The sequence below is a fragment of the Nipponia nippon genome, unplaced genomic scaffold (genome assembly GCF_047370975.1).
Source record: "Nipponia nippon isolate SJK-2023a ecotype South Korea unplaced genomic scaffold, ASM4737097v1 scaffold_29, whole genome shotgun sequence".
NCBI lineage: Eukaryota > Metazoa > Chordata > Aves > Pelecaniformes > Threskiornithidae > Nipponia > Nipponia nippon.
In genome coordinates this window covers 3,927,684-3,953,035 of record NW_028262346.1, presented here as the reverse complement: position 1 = coordinate 3,953,035, position 25,352 = coordinate 3,927,684, and the positions used below count along the sequence as shown (strand labels likewise).

At 42.5% G+C, this 25,352-nt stretch overlaps 1 protein-coding gene across 1 annotated transcript in view; it reads right to left on the bottom strand.

Moving 5' to 3' along the window:
- Positions 1–25,352, bottom strand: part of PIK3C3 (phosphatidylinositol 3-kinase catalytic subunit type 3) — a 98,163-nt gene that overhangs the window by 5,979 nt on the left and 66,832 nt on the right. Inside the window, 1 exon segment of the mRNA XM_087763679.1 lies at positions 24,397–24,487. Within this exon segment, the coding sequence (XP_087619805.1) occupies positions 24,397–24,487 (91 nt within the window).

Below are 25,352 nucleotides of genomic sequence, written 5' to 3'. Positions count from 1 at the left end.
ATGATCCTAACCATTTTTGAAAGTATCTAAACACTTCCTTATTCTAAGCTTACTTTCAGATAAAATTGTCTTTCAGAAACTGTAGAATACAGAATCAGAGGAAGGGGCAAGCAAATCAACCCTGTCAAAACTGACCTTTATATGGCAGCTGAGAATTTCATTAAGTTTGATTATATCCACCATCCATGTTCAGTTGGTTGGAGACACTGCTACCCCTTACATTCTTTTTTCTTTTGACAGCAACATATTTTAACTATTGTACCAATAACGCATTTTGCTTAGTACTTGTAATTTGTATATGAATTAAAAGCTGAAAGCTCTATAATTAAGAATACAGCAACAACATCTATACTTTACTATTTCAGCCTTGGCAAAGCCTTGACCCATGAATATTTACAGCGGTACAGTGGATGCCTTTCTGTGAATGCCAACTAATTCCATGGCAATTGCTCAGGACTGCTCCAGATGGCAACATCTCACAGGCACCGTTACCACAGACATTCCTTTGGTAATACTTAAAAAACCTCCATACCTAGAACTGGCAAGAGCTTAAACAGATCTTTAGGGGGCAAAAAAGAAAACAAAACAAAAATTTTGCTTTACAGGAGCCAAATAAATTTTGCAGACATGCCTTATCCCTCATAACATTTATGAGAGGCAGATGCGTCAATAAGCATTTTGGATGAGTTCAAATAATCTGATGGATGGATCTGAGGAAGTGCTACAGATATCAAAACATCATTTTCTAAGTTTTCTGAAGTGCTGGCTGTGCAGCAAGGTCTGCATATAGGAATGGCAAGTGTTCAGATTCTTTCAAAAAAAAAAACCACCACACCACATTTTTTGTATAACAATACTAACTTTGAGTGCTCAATCTGGAAAATCATTTGTGCTGTTTAAGACCTCCTCGCGAGTCCATGATGTCTCAGAATTAAGGAGTCTAAGATCCCAGTATTCTCTAATCAATCCTATCCCCAAAGTTTAAAACTACTAGTCACCTTGCAAAGTAGCGCTGATCACAATATGAAAAATGCCCAGCAAATTCACATTACTTACAGAAAATTAATTGCTGCCATCTAATCACATGCTTTATTCTCATAAAGATAAATTTCAAATGATGCGAGCTCCTGTGGAGACCATCATATTCATCTACTTCAGTCTCTTGCATAATGAACTAGGTAAAATTGTATCAAACAATTTTTGCATCAAGTATGTAACTTACTTCTAGTTTATCTGTGAGAATCTATTTTACGGAGTCTTTATACTGAGACAGAATGCTTCAAATCCTAGGTAAATTGTTTCAATGATTAATTGCCCTATTTAACAATTATGACTTATTTCTTAACTGAATTTGTCCAATTTCCATCTCAAAGAGTTGAGCTCATTAAAACTTTTTACATTAAAGAACTGTCCATCAGAAATCTTTCTCATGTAGACAAATATCAAATGATTTAAGTTGCTTCTTAATCTTCTCCTGGATGTGACTAAGGAGACTGACTGTAAGACAGAATCAAGTCTTTCCTGAACATTTTCCACGCATTCAGATTTTTTTAAGCATTCACAAAAATGCGAGCCAAATTATTTCAACAATGTTCTTAACAAGGTTGTATTTATGAGATGATGCTACCTTCTCTTCCCATTTTGTATTCTTCCTACGCACCAAGGATACTGCATATGCAACCACCCTCTTTATGACAGCAAAATACTCCAAGATTTCAGTTTAGTATTACTTTGCATTCTTTTCAAAGGCAATGTATTCCAGAATAGTGCCCTTCAGCACTACAACAAAAAGCATGTTAGCCTGCCAAGTATGGAAAGATAACGTTGCTTCACTCAAAATACTGTTAGAATTCTGTTGCTGATATGTTTAAAGTAAGCATAAACTGAGCTTTTCCTCAACTTCTTACACTGAAAAAGAAGTTGGATCAATATGAAAGAATAGATTAAGCTGAAAAAGTTCAAATTCTTAAGGAAGCAAGTACCAGGGAGAGATTTAGAAGATAATTCAGGCTAATACTATAGAACTTTTATCTTTGTAACAAACACGATGAGAAAGAAGTTTATCATCTCCAACAGACATATTAGAAGTTTGACAGCCAATGAAGGAAGCACACAGTAGAATCCAACTGAATTTAATGGACTATTCACATGCTTGCAATTATGCAAAAGCTTAAATACCTCCCGAAATTAGAGCACAGACTTCTATTAGATCTATTTTCATGCTCATAGAAAAGGTGATGTAATGAGAATTCAGCAAAATTACTAACTGCAGTTTCAAAAAAAGAAAAAGTATCACTGTAATGTTCTTTTACACAACTCTAGTAATCAAGCACTTCAGTGATCTTCTAATTTGTTCATAGAAGAACTTCTCAGAAAGTCTTGCAGTTAGTGATGTTAAGATGCAGCTTCATTCTATGGAATTAATGACTATTTAAACCCACTTCCCACCTTCCCCAGGAACAGACTGGCACATGGATATATGTGGAAAGAAATTTACCCACAGTTAGACCTTAAAATCAGTTTGCAATTAACAGCAGGATCAAATGCTGCCAAGCACTAGATCTTTGCATGGAAGTTTTTCAGCACTGCAATTAAAACTGACTGCTGCAACCTGGCTGAGAAGAAACACGGCAAGATGACAAATTACCTCTTGAGCGGCAACAGCAGCAACAAGATTAATATACCTTGACTTATGGTTCTTGTAACAAAACCAATAGTAATTCTTATTGGAAATCTCTGAGTTCCAAAGTAAACCATGTATTCTGAAAGCCAATGGTTTCTCACAGAGGAGGTGCAATTAGGAAGAGATTTCTGCATGGTGTAAAAAAAAAAAAAAAAAAAAGTGAATTTGGGGGGTGTGTGTGTCACATTCTGATGAACATACTCATTCTACACACTTAAGAAGAATGGCCACCATGAAGGTACCAAACACGTCCCACCTGAATTATTTACTTAAAGTTCTCACTTTGACATTTACATTAAGTGCATCTTGATAGTTTAATCGTTAGTATTTGTCAAAGAGAAAAGAAATAAACTTGATGAATCTGGTTAAACTTCTGCTTTGTTTCCAAAAAGGGAAGTTTTAAACCCCACACCGTATACACACATTGATTTTAAACATCAGGTCTCAACAGCAGAATTTGAATGTTTAAGGATGGAAAGGTTAGATAAAGAACTAGAGAGTCCATGAAGATACTGACATTCAACTTTAAGGTTTCAAGTTGTCCACTTCCTATCCCCCTGCACAGCAGATAGTTTAGTAATAAAGCATAAAAGAACAACAATGCATAGTTATAAGAATCTGCATTACTAGAAATTTTGTTATATGTCAGTTAAATGTGAAGTGTCCTGTAAGAAAGCTACTGTCAGTTATGACAGAGCTTAGTTTTCAAAGAAAAATAAAAATCAAAAGCAAAAGAGAAAGAGGCAATAAAGATAAACCACGAGGGACAGTTCAGAAGAAAATATGGGGGGATGGGTGTGAGGAGAGAAGCATTTAAGTATAAATTACTTGGAGCTGAACTGATGATGAGAATAGGAAAAAAAAGCTGATCACTTGCTGCAGAATCACACGGAGGATAGGAACTTAGCAAGGTAACAAGCCAAAAAAGGAAAAAAAAAATATTTTACAGTAAAACCATCGAGAAATATTACTTTGCACCATGATTATCCCATCTAAAATTACAGGTTTATCAACTACAGTTGAAACAAACTCAAGAGAAAAGCATACAAGAGGAGGAACTGGATACTTAGTAGCTCCCTCACCTTCCAGCACTGTGCAAAAACAATACAATAACAGATACAGTGGGTTTTGGTGATTTTTTTGTTTGTTTATTTTCCTGTAACTGATATATATCAAAGGTCTTCACACATTCCATTACTGCTGCCCCGTGCAATGAATTTCTCAGTATCTGGAGAGACTGCAGATTAAAGCATTAAATAAAAGATCTTCCTTTTTTTAATGCAAAGATGAACTTATACAGCACCTATTTTTAATATAGTCTAAAGCTGCATTTACATATTGTATTTATAATCTACATTTACATATTTTATTTATAATTTATAATTTATGATTATGCTTTCTAGAATAATTTAAACATAAGGATTAAGGTAGTAAGATATGGGAGGGTGGGGGGTGAAAAAACAAAACCAGACATCAGTTTTGACTACACTTTTGCTGAAAAAAACCAACCAAAACCACCCCAAAACACAAACACCCTGTAAGACCCCAGTCAAAATTAGAATTAACTTCCTCTCTTCCTCTACCTGCCAAAACCAAACAAAACACCTCAACCCAAAATCAAGTGGTCACTTCATCCATCTATTGTAAAAAAACCCAGGATCCTATGATGACCCAGACTGACCACAGCAAACACTAACTGGAATCCTACATCTTAAATTCTGGGGTAAGTAAAGGAAGTCCCACACCACTAATGTTGTTATGGGGAAGCAGAACATCATGAGGGTAAGACTGCAGTAGAAATTAAACTATCTCATGGAAAACACTAGTATTTCCCACCAAAAAAAAAAAAAAAAACCCAAAAAAACCCACCAAACCAAAAAACCCCAAACACCAAAAAACCTGTCATAAAGATATGAAATTTCAAAACCTGTAAACTTTATGTATATTTACATCTGATGTGACATCTCACTAGAAAAAGGGAAGTTGTAAAGTTAACTGAGGGAAAAAACATAACATCTACAAGTATCATGGGCAGTGTTAATGGCTGGTAAACTCACACTTCATTTTTGCTTGAAGTGTTTTCAAGTAAAACTAAAAAGACTATCATTTTCAAAATGGTATCAAAGAGGTTCTATGAAGCTGATTTCATAGAAAACTTCCAGTCAGGTCCACAGAGCTGCATACAGTATAAAAAACAGGATGGCAATAAAGAGGAAATGAAATACTCAAGAAAACCCTAATCATCATACTAAAAATTGCAGTTAAACATCTGAGATAATGGCAGGCCTACGTCTTCATTCAGTTGAATGAATCTCCAGTTTTACCCTTCTGCCTTTTGGTATTTTGTATTCTTGGAAGCATGACAGGCTTAGGATTGAGAGATCATACACAAACCTAGTTGGTAATAGTGCTAGTGCAGGTAAGTGCACTTCATTGCAAAGTTCCAAGATTTTCACTTACGCTTTTTGCTCCTTAACCACAAGACTGCCCTTTCCCTCTCACCAAAGAGCAGATTTGTATGGATTTTTTATTTTTTTTTTGTCCTCAAGTTCGACCTACTGTACAGGCCATAGTTATCCTTATATTAAACTCAGGAATTTTCCTTTTTTACTACCAAGCATCTTCTCACGTAAAATGGATTAGGTACTTAAGGCTCGAGGTTAAGATAGACTCTTTAGAAATTCTTAGGAAACTTTTATAAACTTCAGGGCAGTATCCAAATCCATACTTCATGAATATTTGTAGCTGTTTTTCTCATAACTACTGAAAAAGGTAGCAATACATATCACATATACATATGAGAACCCTTTCTCAACCTTATTTACTTTTCAGACTATTTGCAAATCAGCCATTCTGAAGACTGCTGGCTGCTCTATCATTTATTCTTCCAGCAACATTAAGCAGCATTGCTTATATTTTCTATGACTACTAGCTACATAATTTTATCACTCCAATATGGGATTGCTCATTGCAAAGTCAGCTACTTAAATTTAAGAGTAACTTCAGTGTCTTTTTTCACTGGGTCATAAGATGCATAAGATGTAAGCACCCTGATGACTACTAAAACCTCAGATAAAAATAAATTGATAACCAAAAAGAAAACAACAATATTTAGTGGGGTCTTCATTATTATTTTTACTATTTTGCCTTGTAATTGTTACCAACAGCCAGCATTCACTGTTCATGTAGCAGAAATTAGCATTAAATTCTTGGCTTAACCCTTATCACATTTTATCTTTTTCAGCAAAAGACTTCCTTGCTTTCCCTGCTGCTTGCAGTCCAAACAATTCACTGCACAAACTATTCGGATGCTCTATTTGCATGAACAATTTTATTTCGTAGAATCATAGAACGTCCTGAGTTGGAAGGGACCCACAAGGATCATCAAGTCCAACTCCTGTCCCTGCATAGGACAACCCCAAAATTCACACCATATGTCTGAGGGCATTGTCCAAATGCTTCTAAAATGTTGTCAGGCTTGGCACCATTACTACCCCCTGGGGGAGCCTGTTCCAGTGCTCCACCACCCTTTGGGTGAAGAACCTTTTCCTAATGTCCAACCTAAACCTCCCCTGGCATATCTTCCTGCTGTTCCCTTGGGTCCTATCATTGGTCGCCAGGGAGAAGACATCAGCACCTGCCCCTCCTCCTTCCCTTGTGAGGAAGCTGTAGACCGCGATGAGGTCTCCCCTCAGTCTCCTCTTCTCCAGGCTGAACAGACCAAGTGACTTCAGCCGCTCCTCGTACGGCTTCCCCTCTAAACCCTTCACCATCTTCGTGGCTCTCCTCTGGACACTCTCTAGTAGCTTTGTATCCTTTTTGTACTGTGGCGCCCAAAACGGCACACAGTACTCTAGGTGGGGTCTCACCAGTGCAGAGTAGAGTGGGACAATCACCTCCCTTGACCGGCTAGCAATACAGTGCTTGATGCACCCCAGGACACGGTTGGCCCTCCTGGCTGCCAGGGCACACTGTTGGCTCACATTCAACTTGCCCTCGACCAGAACCCCCAGATCCCTCTCCGCGGGGCTGCTCTCCAGCCTCTCGTTCCCCAGTCTGTATGTACATCCAGGGTTGCCATGTCCCAGGTGCAAAACCCGGCACTTGCCCTTGTTAAACTTCATACGGTTGGTGATTGCCCAGCTCTCTAATTTGTCCAGATCTCTCTGCAGGGCCTCTCTGCCCTCAAGAGTGTCAATGGCTCCTCCCAGTTTTGTGTCATCAGCAAACTTTGATAAGAAACCTTCAAGTCCTGCATCCAAGTCATTTATGAAGATATTGAAGAGCACTGGCCCCAAGATGGATCCCTGTGGAACCGCGCTAGTGACTGGTCGCCAGCCCGATGTAACCCCATTCACTATAACCCTTTGAGCCCGACCCGTCAGCCAATTGCTCACCCATTGCATTCTGTGTTTATCCAGCTGTATGCTGGACATTTTGCCCAGGAGGATACTGTGAGAGACAGTATCGAAGGCTTTACTGAAGTCCAAAAAGATTACACCGACTGGCTTCCCTTGGTCAACTAGGTGGGTAACCTTGTCATAAAAGGAAATCAAGTTTGTCAAGCAGGACTTTCCCCTCATGAACCTGTGCTGGCTGGGGCCAATGACTACGTTGTCTTTCAGGTGTTTTTCAATAACTCCCAGAAAAATCTTCTCCATAATTTTGCCCCATTGACTTATCAGGATCCAGCTGGAGCAGCAAATCCCGCACAAGTTTGGGGCTGGTTGGGAGTTTGTCGTTCTCGCAGTCATGGTTCTCTAGCTCTGGGGGTCCCAGAGGCCATCATCGGTGTTGAAGACCAAGGCGAAGAAAGCATTAAACATCTCTGCTTTGTCTATGTCCCTGTTTGTGAGGTGACCATGCTCGTCAAGTAATGGGCCAATGTTATTTCTGGCCTGCCTTTTAAAATATGTTAATAACAAAAAGCCCTTTTTATTGTCCTTCACAGTACTGGCCAGCTTCAGCTCCAGTTCAGCTTTGGCCGCGCATATTTCCTCCCTACAGCGGCAAACAGCATCTCTGTAGTCCTCCCGTGTCGCCTGACCTTGCTTCCACTGGTCATACATTTTCTTTTTTCGTCTTAGTTCTAGCATAAGATCCCTACTCAGCCAAGACGGCCTTCTACCTCGCCTGCTTGGCTTCCGACATTTTGGAATTGCCTGCTCCTGGGCTCTTAGGAGGTGGTACTTAAAAAGTGACCAGCACTGATGGACCCCGGCACCTTCAAAAGCTTTTTCCCAGGGGACCTTACTGAGCAGTTCCCTGAGCAGCCTCAAGTCAGCTCTCCTCATATCCAGAGTTGAGGTCCTGCTGGCAGTTTTCCTCCAGTTACCATAGATTTTAAACATGACTGCTTTGTGGTTGCTGTGGCCAAGGCAGCCACCAATCGCCACTTCACCCACGAGACCCTCTCTGTTAGGAAGCAACAAATTGAGGAAGGCACCTTTCCTGGTCGGTTCTCTTAGTAAGACTTGTAAGATTTTAAAGACTACTCCAACAATAGCTTTTGTTTTCAAGGCTTTGATTTGAACAAACTGCAGTTTCTAAAAAAGCCTGTGTAGGCTTCTCTTTTTTTTTTTTTTTAATAGAAGCCAGTAAAGATGTTAGTGAACATCTCTAAATTGAACTTCCATAAAAATAAGGGTTTTAGCTGCTGCATTATACAAAGATGATACTGCTCCAGCTCAGAATTTCATCATAATGGCCAAAAACTTCTAATCAAACAGACTGCATGATATAAAACAACAGGAGTGTTCTCATACTCTGTTCATGTTGTGATGTTTATTCCATTTTTTTAAAAATGAATTAATATACACGCAAAATCAACAGCCTAGAAACAGAAAACCTGGGTGTGCAGCTGCAGCGTCATTACCCAAATGGACAGAAAGATGAACATCTGCCTAGGCAAAATAAGCTCCACATCAGTGTGACACTTTTATAAAGAATAAACCTCCCCAGAGCAGCAAGCAAATGTAAATACTGAAACAAACAGACTGTGAGCAAGGAAAACTGAGTTTATTTCTCCTATAGAAGTAAACAACTTCTTGGCATTAATAAATCTCAGAAACATTTCCTAGCTCCACCTTTTAACAAATACTTGCATTTTCAGTCAGGTGAAAAGGGACAGATACCCACTGCCTAAAAAGGCATGTCAAGCACCAAAGTAGAAGTCCTTTCCCTTTCACTAACTTGTGAACTTAGCTCTCAATTATCCATTGACTGACTCTTGGGGAGGACAGAGGAGGGGAAAAGAGCACAGGGAGTTTTAATACAAACCAGATGAAGAAACTAGCAAAATTAGCTCAGTCTTAGAAAAAAGCTAGCTCAGAAATTCTTTCAGTATCTCAAGTGACACTGTATCTCTGCTTCAGCTTTTCTAGCCATAGAACAAGAACCTTTTTACTTCGATATGTTTAATGTAAAAAGAACAAAACATGTCTGCTCTGTTCTTGCTAGTTTCCAAACATTTATACTTTTTCTTATCAAGGGGGATGAGACCTAGTCAATGTTTGCGCAGACTTGAAAACACAGAGGGTGCTCTAAGTGTTACACTCTGCAAGAAGAAAATTCTCCACTCTGCTGAATGGTTTGAGTTCAGCCTTTTCCTGTGTATACCCAAAGGCACTATCAAAACTGAATGGGGCTACTTTCACAAACAGCAGTTACCTACTGCTTGCTGGAAGCCAGGTATTTGTGCCATCTATGTTCACAATAACCTTGCCCGTAAACGAAACAGTTGCAGCATCTTTGCAGCACTTTCTTTAATCAATGGGCATCTGAAACACAGCTCAGTCAATTAGGACACTGTCCTTCAATGCCTGCTGAGTTCTTTGTGCACTAGTGAATCACTGGTCTCTGATGTTTTCTAATTTAAAGGTCAAATTTGCTACGAAGGACAGATAGAAACCATCTGGCTTTCCTGTAGAAAAATCAAAAGCTTTTTTTGTTAGGAGGTGACAATGCCGAATACATTAGCTACACCTGAAGAATGATGGTCTACCTCTTCCTTACACAAAACTGGCTATATAATTGACTCCAGATTTTAGTAATTACTACTTAAATTTATAGCACTGGCTAATTTAAAAAAGTCCAACAATTAGCAATTAGTGTTACAGCTGTACTGGAAATAAAAAAGCAAGTATCACTGGCAGAAAAAAAAAGTGTGTGTATGGGAAATCTTCATTTTATCATCAGTTATGTATTGACAAGTCAACATAAAGAGATTTCAGCCCAGCCCTTTTCCTGAAAACTAAGATGTGGAAAAGAATAAGTGAAGAGTGGAAAATTTAAAGACAATTACCTCAGAAGCCACAGAAAGGGAGAGGCAAACTGGGGAGAATCTTCTGCTACTTTTCAATTTAATTTCCTTTTGTGACATTTTTGAGCCAAAGCAGGTTTTCAGAAAAGCCTTAAATCAGAGGGTGGCAGTAGGAGATAGTGTCATGAACCATGAGGTGAAGCACATTAGACTGACAGTTTTCTTTATAAATAGTATGGAGAGGACAAAAGGAGATGAAAGGATCAAAAAGACAACTAATTTCAGGCCCTGCAGCTACTTTTTCTTGGTCAAAAATTGACAAACGTTTTATTGTTAAACAAAACACCACGGATTTGAAGAGGGTTCCTATGGTTTTGTGGATGGGGACAATTTTGTGTAGTTGGTAATCACAGTTTTCTGGGTTTTTCTATGAGGAAAGTAGTGATCAAAACCAGAGTGAGGGAAGTCAGTCACTAAAACAAGCTTTTGTTACAATTAAAAGGTACTAGCCAATTTATCTAGTAATATTGGCTAGACATGCTGAAAGTGGATAGCTGGTTGAAGAAACATTTTTCCACACACTCTCAAAGAACAGTTGTGAAACTTCAAGCAGAGCTTTTGTTGTTTTCAGGCCAATGCTGACTAACTCATTTTGACTTCAATTTTAGGTGTGAGAATGCATCATTAAGGTCAGTACTGATTTAATTTCTGAAAACAAACGTTACGCAAAGCAAGTAAGAAGGTACTGTCAAATTTTTGTGTGCTTTAAATCCGCATTGCTCAATGAAGTCATTGGGAGTTTCTGGTTCTTCTCACACTAACAGGAAGAAAATATCCACACTGTAGTCTCTCTCCAATAAGTAAAAACAGTTTGTGTAGAGCTTGTTCTCTTTTGAAGAAGAATGTGAAAGTACCTTCACAGATGACAGGAACAGAGCACCCAGCTCTGCTTATGCCATCCTGTGCCATAAACCATGTCAAAAAAGTGTAATCTATACTTATTTTTACAGAAAGTTGTACATGACACAATCTGCTATTTCAATTTTGCCTTGACTTGATACATATTTCTCCCAAGACATTTCACAACTATTGGACAAAAATGACGCCCAAAAACCATGCTTTCAGTTACATCCCAAGGAGCTAACTGGCAGAATATAACATTGTTACTGAAAAGCAGATGATATTTTGGCAAAAAAAAAAAAAAAAAGTCTCCAACTATAAAGATCCTGCCTTCCCTTTCATTCCTCAGGTTAGTAATAATATTCCTTAAGAGTGCTTTCTGCACTCAGATTTTTCTAAAAAGTCTCATTTAACATATCAGTCTGAAATTCTTAAACAAACAAAAAAACCCCAAAACAGCAAAAATCACAATTCAAATCATCCAATGCGTCACTGAAGAGGACACGTTCCACATAATACTTACTTTAATGATCTTTGTTTCCTGATTTGTCTGAATATAAGAAAGTCCAAGGATTGCTGATTGCCAACTATCTTTTCAGTCTAACTAGTGAGCGTCCTGTTATAATACACATATATATCACAGGAAGTGACAAAAGAGCACAAGAAATCAAGCCATACAAAATGACAGTAGTAGTCTTTATTTAAATTTATTTTACTCTAGCCATCACTATCATACAGTATAAGCAAATTTTGTTTTTATTTAGAGTATGTATATGATTACAAAAATTAAACCCTCATTCTGGCTCTAAAAACTCAGTAGATTACTTTCTGAAAGTTTAGAAAAGGGGAACACCAAAAATATTTCCAAAGGAGGCTTTACTCACTAGCATGTTTGTACACCTTACTGTATTTTTCACCAGTGGGCAGATATTTCTTGCAACATAAAGCACCTCCCTGCCTATCAGAAGTGAGGAGGATGCATTATGTCACTTTGTGAAGCTTAACATTAGACTGGAACTTGAGCTACATTTAACATCACAACGCTTTCACTTTGAAGAATCAAAACTGTGACCATTAAAGCAAAATCTTTCTTTTGAAATAATCTTGAGAATAATTCACGCCTACTTGGTAACAGCAGTATAGCTGCACCTACTGAAAAATTCCAATATCAAAGATCTCTACGCCAAATGAATTGTTCACCAAAATAACTGAAGTATAATACTCCCTTCAGTAAGCATTCCTTTGTTTAAAAACAAGAAAATTCTTTTTTTCCCCTACTGTATAATTATCCTCATAGTTTAATCATAAGCTAGTATTTGGATTTATCACCAAATTTAGATAAAGGTAACCTTACTAGTTACCTCTGTGAGACCAGAGCCTCACTGGCTCACCAGCCCCCTAAAGCAAAAATGACAGCTCTACAAAACAGAGTATGAGTATTACTACAGCACCGATAAGGAAGATGCTATGAACTTCCACCTACGCTATTAAGGAGAATACCTTCTTAAATACAGAAATATTTGTAAATCTCCACCTTTGTCTTCCACAAAAGCGATATCACAGTTGAAATAGCTATTGACTTGACTCACGCAAAGGTAATTTAATTTTACAGGTAAGTCCAAAATGGATCTTTAGCTAATTTGAATCTGTTGAAATATATACGGATTTTTCATTTAAAACTTTAAGAAATAAAAATCAACTGAGATGCTGAAAGCATTTATTCAATTTTCATCAACGAGGTACAGTATTATCTTGTTAAATGACCGAACAAACTTGCCACTCAGCCCAAGAATCATAGAATCGTCAAGGTTGGAAAAGACCCTTAAGATCATCGAGTCCAACCGTTAACCTATCACTGCCAAGTCCACCACTAAACCATGTCCCTAAGCACCACGTCTGCCCGTCTTTTAAATACCTCCAGGGATGGAGACTCAACCACTTCCCTGGGCAGCCTGTTCCAATGCCTGGCTACCCTTTCAGTGAAGAAGTTTCTCCTAATATCCAACCTAAACTTCCCCTAGCACATCTTGAGGTTGTTTCCTCTCATCCTATCACTTGTTACTAGGGAGAAGAGACCGACCCCCACCTCGCTACAACCTCCTTTCAGGTAGTTGTAGAGAGCAATAAGGTCTCCCCTCAGCCTCCTCTTCTCCAGACTAAACAACCCCAGCTCCCTCAGCTGCTCCTCATAAGGCTTGTGCTCCAGACCCTTCACCAGCTTTGTTACCCTTTTTTGGACACACTCCAGCACCTCCATGTCCTTCTTGTAGTGAGGGGCCCAAAACTGAACACAGTACTCGAGGTACGGCCTCACCAGTGCCAAGTACAGGGGCACTATCACCTCCCTGGTCCTGCTGGCCACACTATTCTTGATACAGGCCAGGATGCCATTGACCTTCTTGGCCACCTGAGCACACTGCTGGCTCATGTTCAGGCGGCTGTCAACCAATGCCCCAGTTCCTTTTCCGCCAGGCAGCTCTCCAGCCACTCTTCCCCAAGCCTTTAGTGTTGCATAGGGTTGTTGTGACCCAAGGGCAGGACCCAGCACTTAGCCTTGTTGAATCTCATACAGTTGGCCTCGGCCCATCAATCCAGCCTGTCCAGGTCCCTCTGTAGGGCCTTCCTACCCTCCAGCAGATCAACACTTCCACCCAACTTGGTGTCGTCTGCAAACCTCCTGAGGGTGCACTCAATCCCCTCAGCCAGATCATCAATGAAGATATTGAACAGGACCAGCCCCGACACTGAGCCCTGGGTAACACCACTTGTGACCGGCCACCAACTGGATTAGACTCCATTCACCACCACTCTCTGGGCTCGGCCGTCCAGCCAGTTTTTAACCCAGCGCAGAGTGCGCCCATCCAAGCCACGTGCAGCCAGTTTCTTCAGGAGAATGTTGTGGGAGACTGTGTCAAAGGCCTTACTAAAGTCCAGGTAGACAACATCCACAGCCTTCCCCTCATCCACTAAGCGGGCTACCTTGTCACAGAGGGAGACCAGGTTAGTGAGGCAGAACCTCCCTTTCATAAACCCGTACTGGCTGGGCCCGATCCCTCGGTTGTCCCGCATGTGCCGCGTAATGGCACTCAAGATGATCTGCTCCATGACCTTCCCTGGCACCGAGGTCAGGCTGACAGGCCTGTAGTTCCCCAGATACTCCTTCTGGCCCTTCTTGTAGAGGGGCGTCACATTTGCTAGCTTCCAGTCATCTGGGACCTCCCCGGTTGACCAGGACTGCTGGTAAATGATGGAGAGTGGCTTGGCCAGCTCCTCTGCCAGCTCCCTCAGTATCCTTGGGTGGATCCCATATGGACCGATGGACTTGTGCACATCCAAGTGGAGGAGCAGGTCAGTGACTGCCACCTCTTTGACAACTGGGACTTCATTCTCATCCTATCTCCGTCTTCCAGCTCAGGGGGCTGAATACCCTGAGGATGACTAGTCTGACTGTTAAAGACTGAGGCAAAGAAGGCATTAAGTACCTCAGCCTTCTCCTCATCCTTTGTGGTAATGTTTCCCTCCGCATCCAACAAAGGAGGGAGATTCTCCTTGGTCCTCCTTTTGTCACTGATATATTTGTAATGGTCTTTAATGGTGGTGTAATATCTTTAATGATGGTGGCCAGTTTAAAGTCCTAGCTGGGCCTTTGCCTTTCTAATCTCCCTGCATAACCTCACAACATCCTTGTAGTCCTCCTGAGTTGCCTGCCCCTTCTTCCAAAGGTGGTAGGCTCTCCTTTTTTTCCTTGAGTTCCAGCCAAAGCTCTCTGTTCAGCCAGGACAGTCTTCTCCCCCGCCTGCTCGTCTTTTGGCACATGGGGACAGCCTGCTCCTGCGCCTTTAAGTCTTCCTTCTTGAATAACATCCAGCCTTCCTGGACTCCTTTGCCCTTCAGGACTGCCTCCCAAGGGACTCTCTCAACCAGACTCCTAAACAGCCCAAAGTCCGCCCTTCTAAAGTTCAGGGTAGTGGTTTTGCTGACCCTCCTCCTTACTTCTCCAAGAATTGGAAACTCTATCATTTCACGGTCGCTGAGCCCAAGACAGCCTCCGACCACCACATCACCCACCAGGCCCTCTCTGTTTGTAAACAGCAGGTCCAGCAGGGCACCTCCCCTGGTTGGCTCGCTTACCAGCTATGTCAGGAAGTTATCTCCCACACACTCCAGGAACCTCCTAGACTGCTTCCTCTCTGCTGTGTTGTATTTCCAGCAGATATCTGGTAAGTTGAAGTCTCCCACAAGAACAACAGCTAGGGATTGTGAGACTTCAGCCAACCGCTTGTAGAATACTTCATCTGTTTCCTCATCCTGGTTAGGTGGTCTATAACAGACTCCCACCAGGATATCTGCCTTATTAACCTTCCCCCTGATCTTTACCCATAAGCACTCAACCTTATCATTACCATCGTTGAGTTCTAGACAGTCAAAACACTATCTAACATACAAGGCTACCCCACCACCTCTCTTTCCTTGCCTATCCCTTCTAAAGAGCTTGTAGCCATCCATTGCAGCACTCCAGTTGTGTGAGTCATCCCACCATGTTTCCGTGATGGCAACCAAATCATAGTTTTCCTGCCACGCACTGGCTTCCAGCTCCTCCTGCTTATTGCCCATGCTGTGTGCATTGGTGTAAATGCACTTCAGTTGGGCTATTGATTTCTTCTCCAACACAGGCATGCCACCCCTAGGCTCAGCCCTAGCAAGCCTGGTTTTATCCCCTTCCCCCTTCACATCTAGTTTAAAGCTCTCTCAGTGAGGCCTGCTAACTCCTGAGCCAGAATCCTTTCCCCCCTTTGCGACAGGTGAACCCCATCTGTCTCCAGCAGGCCTGGTGCCATGTAAACTGCCCCATGAGTGAAAAAAACAAAATTCCACTGCTGGCACCAGCCTCTGAGCCACGTGTTAATGAGGTGGGTCTTCCCATTCCTTTCCGTATGCCTCCTGGCTACTGACGGGATGGAGGAAAACACCACCTGCACTCTTGATCCTTGAAGTAATCGCCCCAGTTCTCTAAAATCCCTTTTGATCATCTTTGTGCCTCTATCAGCTACCTCATCACTGCCAACCTGAACAACCAGTAGTGGGTAATAATCGGGCAGTTGTACCAGCCTAGGGAGCTTCCTCGTAACGTCTCTTATCCTAGCCCCAGGGAGGCAACAGATTTCCCTATGGGATGGGTCCGGTCAGCATATCAGGCCCTCTGTTCCCCTCAGAAGGGAGTCGCCTACGACAATTACCCTTCTTTTTTTCTTGCCAGTGGCCATTGTAATGCATGGGGCTGACTGGCTCCCCCTAGTCAACCCCTTGGATGGATCCCTGTCTGTATCTTCATCCTCCTGGCCCTCAAGTTTCAAAGCTTCATACCTATTGTGTAAGGGCACCTGGGAGGGCGAAGTAGGTTGGGAGAGGATTCGCCTGCTGCACTGAGCAGGGATCTGTTTCCATCCCCCTCCTTCTCTTAGGTCCCCTCCTTCTGCCTGGTGGCAAGAGGGTAGGGGAGCCTCTCCTTCTCTTGATGCTTCCATCTGGCGTGCTCATCTCAGGGATGGTAGGGAGTGGCTCCACCAGTCTATCTCCCTCTCACACTCCATGATACTCCTCAGTCTTGCTACTACTTCTTTCAGCTCTGCCACCATGCTGAGCAAATCCTCCACCTGCTCACACCTCACACAGGTGTTGTCTCGGCAGCCCTCCATCACCAGAGCAAGGCTCTGGCACTCCCTGCAGCCAGAGACCTGGGTGGCTGCATGTTTTGGTGGGAGCTCCGTCTGCGTCGCAACATCCCTTCTGGCAATGGCTCTTGTCCAAGTGGAGACCGTGGCTAAGTCTCTTCTAGGAGAGCGTAGACCACAAAGAGAGCTTGCCAGCTGCCTGCTCGCTCTGCCTGCACAAACTGCCGCACAAACTGCTTCGCCACATCCTTTCTGATGCGCCACACCCTGTTTGCCCGTCCTGGTCATGGTGTTCCTGGTCGCTCGCGGTCCCTAGGAGCCCGTTTAAATCTCCCGCAGATGCCCCAGCAACGCCCAAGCCCCGGCGCTCACGAGAGCAGCCAGTTTTTCTTTGGCGCAAGGGCCCCACCAGGCTCTTTATCAGGTTCCCTGGCACAGGAAACCCCCTTTTCCACCCCAATCTAGTGCCCAGTCGCAGGACTTACCGTTGCCTCGCTGACTGAGAGATGCAAGGCACCTTGTTCCTTTTTTTATTAGTACTAAACAAAGCTCATAACCGATTTGAGATAGGCTAATGGGCATTTAATATCCAAAACAAGTTTTCTAACACATTTGCAAAAAACAACAATGACCTATTCACCATTCTATAATGGGTTAAGATGATTCTGATCCTAGTCCATTTACAGCTGATTTGCTCACTGTTTTTTTTGAAGCAAAAAAAGTAAAACCAAAAATTCAGAACTAAAGAAAATAGTTACTGTCATAGGAGCTTTGAACATAGTTGTGTGCATCCAGTAGATCATAATGTCAACAACTGCTTTATAGAAGGGTCCTCTGTTCACCTACTCTTTAGAGATCCCATTATGATGTATTATTTTTACACAAATTCCAGCAGTATATTCAAAGAACCATTTCTGAACCAAAAGGACCAAACCTGAACAGTTAACAAGAGTTAAGAACAGCTAAGCTGTCAGAAAAAATGAAAGTTTATATAAAGTAACAATACTTGGGGGAGGGCTGAAAAGTCTATGAATTACAAAGAAAATATTTATGAACAAGCTAAACAATTCAGTTATCTTTCTAATAATACCTTACTGTGTGGGTATTGTTTTGTTTTTTTTAAAGGAACAAGCACACTGTGAATGGACTTACAGAACTTGGGAAAATAAAATCTTTTCCTCTCAAAACATTTGAAAATGTGAAAGTGATTTGTGTTCCTTATCAGAAATACTTGCCTTACTGGTTCACTTCTAGCTCTTTTCACATTTTAAAAGCCTCTCTGAATAGACAGACTTGAACCTACCATAAGGGTAAAAGTCACAGTTCACGAACCTGCAGCACTGTCAGAGCTCAGTATCCCAAAAACTAATTGCTGCATCTGATCCAATACTGATTTGTCACGTAACAACTAAGCTTATGTTCTTTTCATGCAAAGAAGGCACTATTATTTATACTTTGTAAGGGTATTTAGAAGTAACCACATTGATCTAATTCATAGCTCTTAGAACTTCCTTTTAGATTTTGCTTCCTTCCATGATCTCCAATCAGATACAATATAATCATGCTCTACATAATCTTGATTTTTAACTACTGTATATCAGTGAACTGCAACACACTTAGCAGCTGTAGAAAAGACCTGTTGGCTTTCAATTCTGTATCTTGATTTGTTATTTCAGTAGACATTTAAGATCATCAAGTGCAGCCGTTAACCTAACACTGCGAAGCCCACCACTAAACCATGCCATATCTACGTGGGCTCAGCGACCATGAAGCGATAGAGTTTTCAATTCTAGGAGACGTAAGGAAGGGGATCAGCAAAACCACTACCCTGGACTTCAGAAGGGCGGACTTTGGGCTGTTTGGGAGTCTGGCTGAGAGAGGTCCTTGGGAGGCAGTCCTGAAGGGCAAAAGAGTCCAGGAAGGCTGGACATTATTCAAGGAGGAAAACTTAAAGGCGCAGGAGCAGGCTGTCCCCATGTGCCCCAAGTGGAGCAGGCGGGGGAGAAGACTGGCCTGGCTGAACAAGGAGCTTTGGCTAGAACTCAGGAGACAAAGGAGAGCCTACCACCTTTGGAAGAAGGGGCAGGCGACTCAGGGCGACTACAAGGATGTTGCGAGGATATGCAGGGAAAAGATCAGAAAGGCGAAGGCGCAGCTGGAACTTAAACTGGCCACCGCCGTTAAAGACAACAAAAAAAGTTTTTATATGTTAGTGACAAAATGAGGGCCAGGGAGAATCTCCCTCCTTTGTTGGATGCAGAAGGTAACCTGGCCACAAAGGATGAGGAGAAGACAGAGGTACTTAATGCATTCTTTGCCTCAGTCTTTAACAGTCAGACTGGTCATCCTCAGGGTATTCAGGTCCCTAGATCTGGGAGATGGAGATAGGAAGCAGAGTGAAGTCCCAGTTGTCGAAGAGGTGGCAGTCACTGACCTGCTCCTCCACCTGGATGCGCACAAGTCCATGGGCCCAGATGGGATCCACCCAAGGATACTGAGGGAGCTGGCAGAGGAGCTGGCCAAGCCACTCTCCCATCAAAACTTATCCATCCCTGGAGGTATTTAAAGAATGGATAGATGTGGTGCTCGAGGACATGGTATAGATGGACTTGGCAGTGATGGGTTGACGGTTGGACTCGATCTTAAGGGTCATTTCCAACCTTAACGATTCTATGATTCTATGATATAAGTACCTCCAGGGATGGAGACTCAACCACTTCCCTGGGCAGCCTGTTCCAATGCCTGACTACCCTTTCAGTGAAGAAGTTTTTCCTAATATCCAACCTAAACTTCCCCTGGCACAGCTTGAGCCCATTTCCCCTCATTCTATCACTTGTTACTAGGGAGAAGAGACCAACCCCCACCTCACTACAACCTCCTTTCAGGTAGTTGTAGAGAGCAATAAGGTCTCCCCTCAGCCTCCTCTTCTCCAGACTAAACAACCCCAGCTCCCTCAGCCGCTCCTCATAAGACTTGTGCTCCAGACCCTTCACCAGCTTTGTTACCCTTTTTTGGACACACTCCAGCACCTCCATGTCCTTCTTGTAGTGAGGGGCCCAAAACTGAACACAGTACTCGAGGTGCGGCCTCACCAGTGCCAATTACAGGGGCACTATCACCTCCCTGGTCCTGCTGGCCACACTATTCCTGATACAAGCCAGGATGCCATTGGCCCTCTTGGCCACCTGAGCACACTGCTGGCTCATGTTCAGGCGGCTGTCAACCAACACCCCCGGGGTCCTTTTCCGCCAGGCAGCTCTCCAGCCACTCTTCCCCAAGCCTGTAGCGTTGCATGGGGCTGTTGTGACCCAAGGGCAGGACCCAGCACTTAGCCTTGTTGAACCTCATACAGTTGGCCTCGGCCCATCGATCCAGCCTGTCCAGATCCCTCTGTAGGGCCTTCCTACCCTCCAGCAGATCAACACTTCCACCCAACTTGGTGTCATCTGCAAACTTCCTGAGGGTGCGCTCAATCCCCTCAGCCAGATCATCAATGAAGATATTGAACAGGACCAGTCCCAATACTGAGCCCTGGGGAACACCACTTGTGACCGGCCGCCAACTGGATTTAACTCCATTCACCACCACTCTCTGGGCTCGGCCAGCCAGCCAGTTTTTTACCCAGCGAAGTGTATGCCTGTCCAAGCCATGATCAGCCAGTTTCTTCAGGAGAATGCTGTGGGAGACTGTGTCAAAGGCCTTACTGAAGTCCAAGTAGACAACATCCACAGCCTTCCCCTCATCCACTAAGCGGGTCACCTTGTCATAGAAGGAGACCAGGTTAGTGAAGCAGGACCTGCCTTTTATAAACCCATGCTGACTGGGCCCGATCCCCTGGGTGTCCCATACTTGCCGCGTGATGGCACTCAAGATGATCTGCTCCATACTCTTCCCCGGCACTGAAGTCAGGCTGACAGGCCTGTACTTTCCCGGATCCTCCTTCTGGCCCTTCTTGTAGATGGGTGTCCCATTTGCTAACCTCTAGTCAACTGGGACCTCCACAGTTAGCCAGGACTACTGATAAATGATGGAGAGTGGCTTATGAGCACTTCTGCCAGCTCCCTCAGTACCCTTGGGTGGATCCCATCCAGCCCCATAGACTTGTGTGTGTCTAAGTGGTATAGCAGGTCACTAAGCATTTCCCCTTGGATTATGGAGACTTCATTCTGCTCCCCGTCCCTATCTTCCAGCTCAGGGGGCTGGATACCCCGAGGATGACTAGTCTGACTATTAAAGACTGAGGCAAAGAAGGCATTAAGTACTTGTTGTGGTTCAACCCCAGCCAGCAACTAAGCACCACACAGCCACTTGCTCACTCCCCCCTTCCCAGTGAGGTGGGGGAGAGAATCAGAAGGGTAAAACGGAGAAAACTCGTGGGTTGAGATTAAGACAGTCTAATAGGTAAAGCAAAAGCTGTGCGCGCAAGCAAAGCAAAGCAAGGAACTCATTCACTACTTCCCATGTGTGAGTGTTCAGCCACCTCCAGGAAAGCAGGGCTCCATCATGCATAACAATTACTTGGGAAGACAAATGCCATCACTCCGAACGTCCTCCCCCTTCCTCCTTCTTCCCCCAGCTTATATACTGAGCATGATGTCATATGGTATGGAATAGCCCTTTGGCCAGTCTGGGTCAGCTGTCCTGACTGTGCCCCCTCCCAGCTTCTTGTGCACCTGGCAGAGCATGGGAAGCTGAAAAGTCCTTGACTAGTGTAAGCACTACTTAGCAACAACTAAAACATCAGTGTGTTATCAACATTATTCTCATCCTAAATCCAAAGCACAGCCCTATACCAGCTACTAGGAAGAAAATTAACTCTATCCCAGCTGAAACCAGGACAGTACCTCAGCCTTTGTCACTATGTTTCCCCCCACATCCATTAAAGGATGGAGATTCTCCTTAGCTCTCCTTTTGTTGCTAATTACAGTTGTAGAAACATTTTTTGTTGTCTTTTACGGCAGTAGCCAGATTAAGTTCTATTTGGGCTTTGGCCCTTCTCATCTTCTCCCTGCATAACCTCACAACATCCTTGTAAGTCCTTCTGAGTTACCTGCCCCTTCTTCCAAAGGCTGTAAACTCTCCTTTTATTCCTGAGTTCCAGCCAAAGCTCTCTGTTCAGCTAGGCCAGTCTTCTCCCCCGCCTGCTCGTTTTTCGGCATATGGGGACAGCCTGCTCCTGTGCCTTTAAGAATTCCTTCTTGAACAATGTCCAGCCTTCCTGAACTCCTTTGCCCTTCAGGACTGCCTCCCAAGGGACTCTGTTAACCAGGCTCCTAAACAGGCCAAAGTCTGCCCTCTGCAAGTCCAAGGCACCAGTTCTGCTAACCCCTCTCTTAACTATAATTTCATGATCACTATACCCAAGACAGCCTCCAACCATCATATTATCCACAAGTCCTTCTCTGTTTACAAAGAACCTTCTGTTAGGAAGGTCTCTTCCTTCAAAAGAAGGTGTCTCTACAAAAAATATAGTTAGTCCCATCATCTACAACTCAGAACCAGAGAATCACAGAATGCTTTGGGATGGAAGGGATCTTTAAAAGTCATCTAGTCCATCCCCCCTGCAACTGGCAGGGACATCTACAACTAGATCAGGTTGCTCAGAGCCCCATCTAGCCTGGCCTTGAATGTTTCCAAGGATGGGGCATCTACCACCTCTCTGGGCAACCCATTCCAGTGTTTCACTACCCTCATCGTGAAAAATTTTGTCCTTCTATCTAGTCTGAATCTACCATCTTTCAGTTTATAGCCATTACCCCTTGTCCTATTGCTACAGGCTCTGCTAAAAAGTCTGTCCCCATCTTTCTTATAAGCCCCCTTTAAGTATTGAAAAGCCACAATAAGGTCTCCCCAGAGCCTTCTCTTCTCCAGGCTGAACAACCTGAGCTCTTTCAGCCTTTCCTCATAAGAGAGGTGTTCCATCCCTCTGATCATTTTTGTGGCCCTCCTCTGGACCTGCTCCAACAGGTCCATGTCTTTCCTGTGCTGAGGACCCCAGAGCTGGATGCAGTACTCCAGGTGGGGTCTCACCAGAGCAGAGTAGAGGGGCAGAATCACCTCCCTTGACCTGCTGGCCACGCTTCTTTTGATGCAGCCCAGGATACGGTTGGCCTTCTGGGCTGCGAGAGCACATTGCTGGCTCATGTCCAGCTTTTCATCTATCAGTACCCCCAAGTCCTTCTCAGCAGGGCTGCTCTCAATCCCTTCATCCCCCAGCCTGTATTGATACAGGGGGTGCCCTGACCCAGGTGCAAGACCCTACACTTGGCCTTGTTGAACCTCATGAGGTTCACACAGGCCCACCTCTCCAGCCTGTCCAGGTCCCTCTGGATGGCATCCTGTCCCTCAGGTGTGTCAATCATACCGCTCAGCTTGGTGTCATCTGCAAACTTGCTGAGGGTGCACTTGATGCCGCTGTCTATGTCATTGATGAAGATATTGAACAGCACTGGCCCCAGTACAGACCCCTGAGGGACACCACTCGTCACTGTTCTCCATCTGGACATGGAGCCACTGACCACTACCCTCTGGATGTGACCATACAACCAATTCCTCATCCACCAAACAGTCCATATATCAAATCCACATCTCTCCAATTTAGAGAGAAGGATGTTGTGGGGGACCATATCAAAGGCCTTACAGAAGTCCAGACAGATGACATCTGTAGCTCTTCCCTTGTCCACCAATGTAGTCAGTCCATCAAAACTTGGTAGCTATTGAACTGTTTTGGTTTTCTACTTGAAGCCTTTATCTCCCACGTTCTACCTAAGTAACCTATTCCATCTTCGCAGGGAATTTAGGGACAGAGGTGAGGTTCAAATATTGATATGGAAAAAGAATTAGCTGTCAAGTTTCTCAGAAAAACAATGAAGTGGAGGGAGTGCTGTCATCTTTACCACAAAATACAGCACTTGTGGCTAGCCCACCTTTCCTGGAAATGAAACTGAATAACTACATGAACTCTTTGTATCAATTTGAAACAAACTCTAAACAGAAATGCTATAATTCTTGCAGGCAAAAGGAAAGATTTGGTTGGAGTCACAATTTAGTTTTCTTTAAGGGAATTGTATTAGAACATGAAATGTTCAAGATTCTGAACCTCTGTTTTCCTAGCTTATTGAAAACACTGAAGAACAGCCTATTTTAGAGAAAATCCACTGCTCGAGTAAAAATTACACTGAACTGATTTCCATTGGATAAACAGGCTCCACAAAGTCTTTTGTGGAATTAAAACAGATAGCCCTTCACTATAAATCAGGTCATAAAAAAAGCCAACATTTGCCTAAAATGTAAGTGTAATGAAATCTAGATGAACATTTATCCAGTATTTTTTATGTCAACTGTTGTTGAAACATCAAATGGAAAAGAATGATTCAGACTGGTGCAAAGGGACAAAGTCAGAATTATGGGACATGAGTTTGTTTTCATAATACACAAATATTTCTTGGTGATGAAGATATATCAGTCTACTACTTTTAAATCTTCAGCAGACTGGTTTTATAAAACCATCCATGACGTATAGGATTCTAGACTAGATGGAACATTCTTTCATGATATAGTCACTTATCAAAAGTTTCATAAGGTGGGATCACTGTTCTTAGCAGAATGCTAAAATACCACTTGGAACAGAGCACTAGAACAGACTGTGCACTACTGCATGGACGATAAAGAGCAATTCTGTATTTATGGACACATGTGCTAAGTGATCTCAAAAGTATATTTTACTATCTTTAACTTCAATGATTCTAGAAATTGCTCAAAACTTATAAAATAGGAGCAAGTATTTTCAGGTCAGTTACAATTAAGTCACCACAAGTGACTGAAAATTTCATTACACGATGACTTGAGTTACTGAAAGACAAGGAAGGCTTTCCAGTTACCTTTTTTACAGTCTTGTCAGGTTCAAGAGCAATATCTGGAATGTTGGCATCCACTATGAGGGAAAATAAGTTCAAGATCAAGTTGGAATACCTAAGCAGAAGAGCAAATTAGGCAAAACACCTCGTAAATTGTAAAAAGACATTTTGTAAACAACTTCATTTAAGAACACATCATCATCTTAGCGTGAATTGGTAATGCTTCAGAAGAGATGCATTCATAACACTTTAGTTGAACATATTCATGTTAAAAACATAAGATACCTGATATTAGCAGTGAAAGTTTAACCCTCAGACTGTCTCAAACTGCCAAAACTGAACAGCTCTGGTTTTGTTACAATTTTCTAAAATTTGTCAGGACATTTATTCAGAGACACATCAAATATAAACTGTGATTCCATAAATTGTAAGATTTAATGCCATTTTCTACCTCTAGTAGGAAAAACATATGCTAGAATATTGATTCAAAGGTTATTTTTTATTAAAAATTATATCAGTGATACAGCAGTATTATATAAATTAGCATTCAAACAGCTAAAGTCTTCACAATTACAAGAAATGATTTTTCAAGTTGCTGCAAGGGCTTTTGACATAAGAAGTTGAATATAAGTGATTTAAGCAGATCCAAGTCTGCAGTTGCTCAGTTAAGCTGCAATAACATTGGTGAGCATGCTACACTTATGAAGTACAAATGTAATTTATAACCATTAAAAAAGACAAGACAGAGTATAGTTTTGAGTGTTAATGTGGTATTGGAAATGCTTGCGAATCTTTTAAAGAACACTATTTTGCCCTTGCAGGAAATTAGCTCTAAGTTGCTTTTTGAAAGGATAATTTTCAAGCTGTTCAACATAAACTGAAATTTCCCTTCTTCTGTAAAGAGATCTAGTCTCCTTTCAAAGACTAAGTACATAACTAACTACAAAATCTGAAATACTGCTTTGCTAAGAGCACTAGGA